Source organism: Aegilops tauschii, chromosome 3, assembly GCF_002575655.3.
Source record: "Aegilops tauschii subsp. strangulata cultivar AL8/78 chromosome 3, Aet v6.0, whole genome shotgun sequence".
Lineage (NCBI taxonomy): Eukaryota > Viridiplantae > Streptophyta > Magnoliopsida > Poales > Poaceae > Aegilops > Aegilops tauschii.
Window position 1 is genome coordinate 443,186,222 of NC_053037.3, and position 10,431 is coordinate 443,196,652.

The 10,431-nt window shown below is 45.5% G+C and overlaps 2 protein-coding genes across 2 annotated transcripts; one reads left to right on the forward strand and one right to left on the reverse strand.

Moving 5' to 3' along the window:
* The first annotated feature begins 1,707 nt into the window (after positions 1–1,707).
* Positions 1,708–3,835, forward strand: LOC109749545 (uncharacterized). The gene is made up of 4 exons (XM_020308490.4): positions 1,708–1,966; positions 2,047–2,268; positions 2,612–2,724; positions 3,223–3,835. The coding sequence occupies exons 1-4, from the start codon at positions 1,757–1,759 to the stop codon at positions 3,590–3,592; spliced, it is 915 nt and encodes a 304-aa protein (XP_020164079.1). The 5' UTR covers positions 1,708–1,756; the 3' UTR covers positions 3,593–3,835.
* A 205-nt stretch (positions 3,836–4,040) lies between these two features.
* Positions 4,041–9,070, reverse strand: LOC109749546 (phosphatidylglycerophosphate phosphatase 1, chloroplastic/mitochondrial). The gene is made up of 5 exons (XM_020308491.4): positions 8,500–9,070; positions 8,331–8,411; positions 7,832–7,905; positions 7,639–7,746; positions 4,041–4,626 (listed from the first exon to the last, which is right to left on the reverse strand). Exons 1-5 carry the CDS (start codon positions 8,930–8,932, stop codon positions 4,489–4,491), a joined length of 834 nt encoding a protein of 277 aa, XP_020164080.1. The 5' UTR covers positions 8,933–9,070; the 3' UTR covers positions 4,041–4,488.
* Between the last annotated feature and the right edge of the window lie 1,361 nt (positions 9,071–10,431).

Below are 10,431 nucleotides of genomic sequence, written 5' to 3' on the forward strand. Positions count from 1 at the left end.
CGTAACCGAGTAGTTGTCGAGCCACATCTTCAAATCCAACAAGCTGTCGAACTTAGAACCTTTAGCAATCCGGTTCTGGTCGTCTACCAAATCACGGTGAGAGCTTGGCCTAACCCCAAGAGCTACACATTGGCCACCATCTACCACGGCTTCATCCGCGAGACTAACATCCTTGAACAATGTAGTCCGATGATCCCGACCAAATACCTTCTCGAAAGCTTCGGCCTCCTTCACCGTGAACCCCTCCGCATCAACTTGTTCATCGGGACCATCGTCATCCGAGTCCGATGCATATGCACGGGAAAAAGGGATGGAATGGTCCATTGTCTCTTGCAAATGATATTTGTCGGATCACCCACATTGTTGTCATGGAGATCAACTTCATTGTCATCGTCCGCATACTCATCGTTGTCCTCTTGCAAAGCTTCATCTTGGTTGTTTCTACACGGGCTCAATGTTGGCCTCACTTCTTGGGTCAAAAGAGGTTCAACAATTTCATCTTGCTTCAAGGGTGGGGGCTACTAGCAACCAAAGGGGAGGGGTTCCGGTTCAAGTCCAAATGCAAACTTGACTCAACCTTCTTCGTTGCAAATAACTCAAGAGCCTTGTCTAGTGATTCGGCCACCGTCTCCTTGTATGCAACCCAACGTTGCTCCGAGTTTACACGCATTGTCTTCCAACGGATGTGCATTCCAAAACCAACATTATGCCTTCCCTCCAACTCAATGATATCACTAGGGTCCATCCAATTCAAATCTTTCCTAACTTGTTGCAAGAGCTCCGCATAGCTAGGACTACTATCAAACACAATGTCAAGCTCATCCGGGTCCGGTTCTTTATTGCCTTTCAAAAAGGCGTCTTTGTCCCCATGATGAACAAACACACATGTTCTTCCCATCCCTATAAGCAATGAACACAAGGTAACATTGCTTCCATGAGTACTAATCCATGGATTAACACCGAATACAAACCCTAATATATATATATAACAACAACCCTAACCCTAACCATAACCCTAACCCTAAACCTAACCCTAACCATAACCCTAGCCCTAAACCTAAACCTAGCACCAACATAAGAACACCCATAAGAATAACCCTAGCATACTAACAAAACCTAATCATAGAAATTGGCAAACAAACATCTCACATCTCCATGCAAATCTCTAGATCCAAACTAAACTAGGGTTTCCCCAAACTACCAACAAATGAGCAATGGGAGAACTTTACTTCGATCAAAACAAGGGGATCGGAGATTATTACCTTGAGGGAGGGTTTGACTTCGAAATCCACGGACAAATTCTTCAAATTTGCAAGATTTGAAAGAAGATTTGAGAGGGGGGAGAGTGGGAGAGTGGGAGAGGGGGCAAAGCTCGGGGAGAGAGTGAGAGAGTGTGTGGTGGGGGGGTGGGGGAGGGGGAGGGGGCCCAGCCAAGTGGCTGGATAAGTCACAGTGCAGCGCCTAGCCGCTAGGCGCTGCACATTACACGTGCAACGCCTAGCGGCTAGGCGCTGCACATTACAGATGCAGCGCCTAGCTCGGAGGCGTTGCACGGCTGGGTGCGGGCCCGTGGGCTGCCACGGTGGACAGTGGTGCAACGCCCCGGAGCTAGGCGCTGCATCGCAAGGTGTGGCGCCGGCGTGGCGGGCGCTACACAAAAGGGTTAGGGGTGTGAAATAGTTTCGGAACCAGTTTATTCTGTGATTTGCTGCCGAGATAACCGCACCAAACAAACAGAACTCCGAAGAAACGAAGCATGGGAACGCAAGCGGCGCCGGCGACCAGCGAGATCGCGGCGGTGGGTGTGATCGGCGCGGGCCAGATGGGCTCGGGCATCGCCCAGCTCGCCGCCGCGGCCGGCTGCGGCGTCTTCCTCGTCGACTCCGACCCCGCCGCCCTCTCCCGCGCCGTCGCCTCCATCTCCTCCTCCCTCGGCCGCCTCGTCTCCAAGGGCCAGCTCTCCCAGGTGAGGACCCGACCCCCTCGCCTCCCCCACCTCGCAAAGTGACGCTGTTCGTTGACATTTCTAGTCTCGCCTGGTCACAGGCTGCGTGCGATGATTCCGTCAAGCGGATAAAGTGCGTCTCCGATGTGCAAGAGCTGCGGGGCGTGGATCTGGTGATTGAGGCCATCGTCGAGTCCGAAGACATCAAGAAGAAGCTGTTCGTGGAGCTGGACAGGATCGCCAAACCTTCTGCTATTCTTGCCTCCAACACCAGCTCCATTTCTATAACCCGGCTTGCCTCTGCTACCGGCCGCCCCTCTCAGGTGACCACCAATCTGGCTCATCTCAGCAGTCGCCTTTAGCTACACCGGTTGATTGCTTGTCCAGAATTTACATAGGACAGTGATGCAGACCTTATCAATTGCAAGTGGGGCGGCAGTTTGTGAATTATAACGACCCGTTTGTTATGTTGGCGGCTAAATTTGCCTCTGTCATGCATGCTATCACATAGGATTGCATACTCTACAACCTTAGAACATGTGTCCGAACACGTCTCAAGGCACTCCTGTAGTTTCTTAATTTATCAATCCTCTGTTTTCATGTCTTTATTGTTTTTGGAGCGTCTCTCCACGATTATAAGAAGTTGAAGAGATTTCCATGTTACAGGTGATAGGCATGCACTTTTTCAACCCTCCTCCTATAATGAAGCTGGTTGAAATAATACGAGGAGCTGATACATCAGAAGAGGTTTTCTCTCAAGTTAAATCTTTTTCTGAAAGGTAAGGGAAAGCATCCTATTGCCCTGCCTAAGCTCACTAAGCATAGCCTTAAATGTGATCTTGTTTCTGCGTATTACTATAGCAACTCTGAAGTGGAACCTACTTATGTAACCAGAACAAGCGTTCTGTAAACACAAACCTACCACTTCCTATTGTTAATGGATTCGTTGAGAACACAACAAACTTACTATACTCTGGAGTTCAGGTAAACTTTAGGTCCCAAGTTAGTTTTTACCTAGTAACCTAGCTTTTTCATTGTAAAGAAAATGTGTCTTACCTTTGAAAGACCTCATTTGGCATGTTTAGTTTTTGGTGTGAACAATATTTTTAGCCCCAAGGAGAACTACCATGCTACCTACTAAACCACTTAAAATTTGTGCTACATACTGGATGCATTAGCACAGATCTGAGACTAAGATATAATTGGTTCAGCCAAGCTGGCTCGAGACTTATTTGCCTTTTAACCATGAAATTGTCTAATGATTTTGATCTTTGCAGGATTGGGAAGACCGTTATATGCTCACAAGATTACCCCGGCTTCATTGTAAACCGCATCCTAATGCCGATGATTAATGAAGCATTTTGGGCACTTTACACGGGGGTAGCAACCAAAGAGGACATCGATACAGGGATGAAGCTCGGCACAAATCATCCAATGGGCCCTCTGCAGCTTGCTGACTTCATAGGGTTAGATGTTTGCCTTTCAGTACTTAGGGTGCTCCACAACGGGCTAGGAGATAACAAGTACAGCCCTTGCCCTCTGCTTGTCCAATATGTCGACGCCGGACGACTTGGAAAGAAGCGGGGACTAGGTGTTTACTCTTACGGGAGAAGCTCTTCATCTGTTAAACCCAAGTCATCTCTGTGAACATATCCATGTGGCTGTTGAGCGAAGAAATGAGGTTGTGTATGACGAAAGGTGGTACTTGTGGTCACCAAGCATCGGAATAACAGGCTTAGGGCATGTACAATGGTTGATAAGATAAGTCTTATCTTAATTCTTGCATGTAATTTAGAGATGACAAAAAAATATGTCTACAATGGGTCATCTCTTAGTCTTATCTTTAATAACTAGCTATTCCTAAAAATATGACAAGATATATTGTGCTAAGAGATCATCTCTTGTCTTCTCTTAAATAAGAGAAGACAAACCTTTTCTTATGATTTCTCTCTCCTTCACCTCATCATTTATCCTACGTGTCACTCCTAAGATAGCACCATTATACATGCCCTTACGCGGGCTTGGTTTTGTAGAATTGTCAAATAAGCTTACCCAAAACAATGGGTGTTTAGGGGTTCAAGGTGCCATGTGAAACTTTTACATGTAAAAATCATGAAATTTACATACTTGGATACCTGAAAATCCATGCCTGGGCTCTTCCAGACTCTATACTGACTGTGACACAGTATGCAGTTTCAAGCGTTACAGTCTTACAAGTTACAACGATTAGATCGGCAGCTCCAGAAATTACCCCTACGCTGTTGGAGCGTGCGCAGCAGCAGCCGTGCTGTTCAAGCACAACAGCAGATCGGCAAAATAAATGCACTTCAGCAGATCGGCAACATAAATGCACTTCTGTTGATCGTCACGACCTTGAACCAAAAGAAGCCGCTGAACATGAACGATATCAAGTTTTTTTTACATCATATTCCCCTCCATATTCAGCTCAATAAGGAACGGAAATTTTCTGAGGTTCAGATATAAGAATCCAATGAGTTCTCCAGAAGCGTATCAGTTGGTAACAACATATACATATCACTGTGCTATGCTCTAGGTGAGACTGGGCCGTCACACGGATCAAACTTCACAATCGTTCTCGCATCAGGGAGCAAAGGGTGCTTAATTGGTCTGTGTCCTTTCTTGTACCAATAATTGATAATGTACGCTTCCAGCTTTCTAACCTGAGGAAGCAACACAAGGTCAGAACCAACTTGAGACTGCAAAATACTCCCTCCGTAAAGAAATATAAGAGCATTTAGATCACTGAAGTAGTGATCTAAATGCTCTTATATTTCTTTACAGAGGGAGTATCTACGAAAAACTAGCACAAGCAAGCCACATACTTGAAGCTGTTAAGGGACAGGAGAGACATAAAAGATTACATGGGCTGTGCGTTGCTCAAGACAATGGGCCTATATAAGATGGGCATCATATCTATACTATCTATATATACCTCTATATAGTGTGCGAATAACTTTGAATAACAACCATTGGATGAAGCCGATCTAACGGTGGAGACGTGGCAAATCCGAGTGTTGTTGACCGTTGGATCTTCTCATTACTTCACTGGATTCTTCCATGTGTACTATCTAGAAGATTCTATGGTTGGGCTAAAGTCATATGGACATTTTGCACAAAATTTAAAGCACACTTCTACTTTATTCTAGACTCTTCCATACACAGACTCTCCTAGCTTCTTTTTCTATCGAAACTATCATTCATTTTACTTCCTATTCAAGTCTATGTACCTTCATAAATCATATTTATCTTTACAGATAGAACATTAGCTTTGAGATAGCCAAAAAAGATACTCCCTCCGTTCCAAATTATTCGTCGTGGTTTTAGTTCAAATTTGAACTAAAACCACGACGAGTAATTTGGAACGGAGGGAGTACATAGATAAAACACGCTCAGTATATTTTACGTGATTTTTGTATGTTATACTTCATGCATATGCCTCACAATTTCATTTGCCGGCATAACTTGCCAAAAAGGATACCTAGATAAAACAGGCACAATATATTTTACAGTAACAATATGTCTATATTTGGTTGTAGTTTGACTATATGAGCTCTCACGTGCTATGCACGTATAACTTACTAGTCTATATAGTGTGCCAATTTCAAAAATTTGAATCCAAGCATCGGAATGCTTTGTCAGTTGTTCATTGGGCTTCATCAGCTGCCTCGCTTTGATTTGTGGCTACAGTAGTGTTCACAATTATCTAGGTCATTCCAGAAACATCCATGAATTAGAGCACCGAGTCACCGACCCCACCGTCACGCCGCCGCTTGCTCCCCGCCTGCACCCTCACTACATAAACTCCCCTTCCTGATGGACCTCGAGGACCCACTATGCCTGTCACAGATGGCCAGTACTGCTCTCCAAATCACGTCACTAGGCCACTAGTTGGTTGGAGTCGACCGAGTCGCTACATCTGCTGGAGCCGCACAAATCCCATCACAAAGCATACGCCAGCAGCGCTACATGGCCTAGTGTTGGACCGTCATGCTGCTGTTGGCTCCATAGATGTTGGAAGAGAAATGTAAAGAACATAGCTTTGAGAGGTAAGAAAAGGAGAGCTGGGTGACAAGAACTAGCAGATGAAACAAGTGGGATGATATGTCATAGTACTAAGTTCGACAGGCGGTCAAAAAATAAAAGATAAACAAATCCAACACGCACACATACATGGCGTCAATGACTCAGTGGGCATTTCTGGGAGTCAAGGACGTCCTAAATGTACAGTAAAACATAGGATAGGTACATCAATTTGGTGCACATGGCATGTTCCTTGTATGTGATAATTACTGAGTTTTAACATGCGAAAAATGTGAAGCTAACTAATACACTTAACAGAAGCATGATCATCCAGATCAAGTTAGCAAGTCTCTTTCACAAGAAAAGTATCAGCCAAAACTTAAACAATGGATGAACTAGGGATTACAACAATAGACCACCTTGGTCTGGTCTAACATCCAGTGTGGGGTTTCCTCATAACTTGACTTACGCGAACATAAAATACATACTTCCTCCTAAGCAAAATTGAAATCTTTTATGATGAGTGGCTAGCTCGAGCAGGTTGGTGTCCTCACTAGCCGCCACCCGCGTTTGTGGCTCTACCTCCGTAGGGTAGCTTCTCATGTTTCCTCTTCTTTAAGAAAATGCCACCGGGGGGTGTAAGGGTCCCACTTACCAGCATGGGAGGAGACGTAAGGCAGATGCAGCAGGAAACGTGCTATCTAGCTGTTAGGAAAGAGGATTTGGTTATGGGAAAGGTTTTCTGCGCTATCTTCAAATCTATTGGAGTTTATATTCTTATCCTTTCTTAGACACCAAGTTGTAACTGGGCTATATATAGTCCCTAGTCCCTACTAGTCGATCAATAAAGACAAGCAAGAATAACCTCAATTTCTCATCCCCTGATATCTGCGCCTGGAGCCTCCTCTCTCCCCTCTAGACAGCCACGGGTAAACGAGGCGGTCAGCCTCATCCTCCTACCAGCCACGATCACAACCTCCGCTCCTATCCTAAACCATTCTTCTCACCTTTACGAACCACAACCCATGACAAGGGGCTAGTCCCTGGTTGGTCGAGTTTTTTCAAGTCTTTTAGGACATGACACAGACTTCAAGATGATCTTTTGACCGTCAATTCTGTGCAAACATGTGTCCTCACAAATAAATCATTATACATTACAAAATTATATTCATGATAAATTTTGTAATAACAGTTTGGTAGTTTCGATGTTATTATTTCTTCTTTACAGATGGTCAAACCCTCCAACTGTAAGCAGTATGAAGGCCTCAAAATTTGACTGGTAAAATTCAAAACGAAAATTTCGTTTTGGATCGGAGGTAGTATCTCTTAAGATTATCACATTCCTTGATTGCAAACAAACTTTGATAGGCAAAATAGCTGAATGTGAGTAGCATAGTTGTGAAAAAAAACTCGGAGGATTATTCAATATAGTAACTGACTGGCAATAAATCACAATAATCGATTGGTTTTTCAATGGTTTAATCAGTAGATAAGAATAAATCGTCCACAAGAAAACAACAGACTAGCAAGTATAACAGATAAAAGCTCATGCTTGGTCTATGGTGTTTGTCATTGAACTGTTTATTTCCTTTATTTTTGAGGTAGCTAATGTTGTTAAATTTCATATGAGAAACATAGAGCATGGGTCTTACCTTTCTGACAATGTAAGATTCACCGACAAAACTCAATGGTTCTGTAAATACAGTAAGAAAACCATTCCTATTTCCATAGATAACATCAGTAAAGTATCTGTCACCAACCTGGAAAAGGTGGGAAAATATTTTAAAAATCAATACATACTAGTATTAAGTAAGAACAGTCTGAACTGATAATAGCCATTCCTACCAGCACAAGATCTGAAGCTGAGCAGTCAAAATAACTCTCTATTTCCTTAGCTGCTCCAGCAGGCTTCTTTGCATCTGCAAACAATATAGGAAACGCATTATCCCTATTGTTTTTTATGTGTACCAATATCGACAGAAAGCTTCTGCCTCACATAGTCAAATTACATTTCAGAAAGAAAGATGGTATAGAAACAGACTCGATAAGCATCTAAGTGCAAGTTTGCATACAGATTTTTAGTGCTTTGGTATCATGAGATGCAATTCATACTTAACAAAATGGAATTTCTGAACTAAGTTACCATTATAAATATATGTGGTGACAGGTTAATTATCTTATTTTCATAAACATGGCATTAGACTCTAATAGTTTGCAAACTCCCATTTCCCTAAGCAGATCGATTTACATGCCAACGCTCACCAACGAGAGGACCAGGCGCATAGAGCATTCAGACATTTTGGAAGCGAATAATTCTACAGCTATGAGGTCTCCGAGCACTTACCATGCCTAATCACATGAACCCCGTCGATAGTCGCCTCAATCGTACTGGCATCCGACCCATCTGGATCATACTGCTTCAACCCTGCACCGGCCTAAACACATCAATTCCATCACCAGGCAAACATTCGCTCAATTCAACGCTTTCTAAGAGCAGCGCGACCAGGCCAGACCTGCGGAGTTGCTGTAGACAGCGATGGCGCCGGGGAAGGCTGCGCGGCACTGGTCAAACGAGGTGGTCAGCAGCGGCCAGAGCTCGGGAGCGTAGGGCGCGGTGAGGGTGTTGTCCTTGTCGAAAACCACGCCGCGGAACCCGGCGCGGCGGAGCTCCGCCCAGTCCAGCCACCGGATGTCCTGCACCGACACGTGCGGCAGCGCTAGACGCGGCTCGGACGCCGCGACGGCCACCACCGCGGCCACGCCTCCCGGGTTGAAGCGCTGACCCAGCGCGCGCGGCCAGGACGCGGCCACACCCATGGGTGTGGCTCTGGCGGTCGTGGAGGTCGCGGGAGTGGGTTCGGCGTTGGGGTTTGTGGCTTTGTGGGGAGGAAGGAGGGAAGCGCGGGAAGCTGGAGGGAGCAGTGGCGCCGGCGGCGGCCTTAGCATCAGAGCGGCGACGAGATGGTTGCTGTCGCCGGGTGTGCCCGAGTGGGGGAGAAGATCGGATGGATGCTCTTGCAGATGGACATATGCCAATCTGGCCCCACAGGCTGAGCTACAGTGGAAAGACGAAAGCGCATTTTTCGTCTCAACTTATTGTGAAGTACTTCGAAGTAGTGATTTAAACACTCTTATATTTCTTTACAGAGGGAGTTGTAGTATGAGCTTTGTCCCTAAAATCATTTTCTTAACCCTAAAACTTATGTTTAACCTATGTCTTTCTCAACTCAGTATTCCTCATGTAAACCTGGTTTTGACTCTCTCTCTTTTTAATCTTTTGTCCCTCAGTGCTGAATAGCCAGTAGATTTAGTCCCTCACTATTCCTCTTGTGAGTTACAGCCGCTCCTCTCTCTCGTCAATGTTCGCCCCTTTGCTTGTGAGAGCCACCATCATTGTTACGACGAAGGCATGTAGCTAGCAGCGAGAGGTGTTGCACTGACTCAGCGACACGACACATGAATGGAGCAAGTCATGCTTCGTGGAGTTTAGGTGGAGGTGGGGAGGCTTGGTCATTGGTCGGTAGTGGATGGGTGGAACTAGTGTGGCCGGTGTTGGAGATTGTTGTCGTAGGCGAAGGGGGGGAGAGACGAGTTGCTCCCATCGCCAGCCTCCTAGAACGGCGCCGCCACCTCCATCCATGTTCACTGGTGCACATCTAGAGCGGGAAGACCTACCCCCATCATCGGCCTCCGAGAGCAACATTACTACCTCGATTTTTGCGCCTCAATGCACATCTAAAGCGGGAGGAGCTGCTCTATAATACTTCTATGTCGTATCTATATTTTTTGGTATTATAATTTTTGTTATGTACATGCGATATACACATCATTTAGACATAGTTTTATGACATGTTCTTATTATTTTTATTGTACTAACATATTAATTCGGCGTCAACTCTCGGTTGCTATTATTTTTGCATTTTTTATGTAATAGAAAACTATATTTCTAGATGCACAAAAATACGACATTGATATATGTACTAGAGGAAACCTTGCTCTAGCAGCCCAGTTGGAGGGGACCCACCAGGGCTCCACACACCCCTGTCATGCGGCCACGGCCTAGGTTGCATGGGCCCATCGCATGGAGCCCATTGTTGGGGAACGTAGCAATAATTCAAAAAAATTCTACGTGTCACCAAGATCAATCTAGGAGATGCTAACAACGAGAGAGAGGGAGTGCATCTTCATACCCTTGAAGATCGCTAAGCGGAAGCGTTACAAGAACGCGGTTGATGGAGTCGTACTCGCGGCAATTCAAATCGCAGAAGATCCGATCTAGCGCCGAACGGACGACGCCTCCGCGTTCAACACACGTACATCCCGGGGACGTCTCCTCCTTCTTGATCCAGCAAGGGGAGAGGAGAAGTTGAGGGAGAACTCCAGCAGCACGACGGCGTGGTGGCGATGGAGCTCGTGGTTCTCCGGCAGAGCTTCGCTAAGCACTA

Bases quoted from the DNA above. Each gene is read 5' to 3' on its own strand.
- LOC109749546 (XM_020308491.4), bottom strand. From the start codon at position 8,932: ATGCTAAGGCCGCCGCCGGCGCCACTGCTCCCTCCAGCTTCCCGCGCT. The intron at 7,747-7,831 runs GTAGGAATGGCT...CACCTTTTCCAG, and splicing joins CAGCTTCAGATCTTGTGCTG to GTTGGTGACAGATACTTTAC. The intron at 4,627-7,638 runs GTAAGACCCATG...TTGCTTCCTCAG, and splicing joins AATCTTACATTGTCAGAAAG to GTTAGAAAGCTGGAAGCGTA.
- LOC109749545 (XM_020308490.4), top strand. From the start codon at position 1,757: ATGGGAACGCAAGCGGCGCCGGCGACCAGCGAGATCGCGGCGGTGGGT. The intron at 1,967-2,046 runs GTGAGGACCCGA...GCCTGGTCACAG, and splicing joins CCAAGGGCCAGCTCTCCCAG to GCTGCGTGCGATGATTCCGT. The intron at 2,269-2,611 runs GTGACCACCAAT...TCCATGTTACAG, and splicing joins CTACCGGCCGCCCCTCTCAG to GTGATAGGCATGCACTTTTT.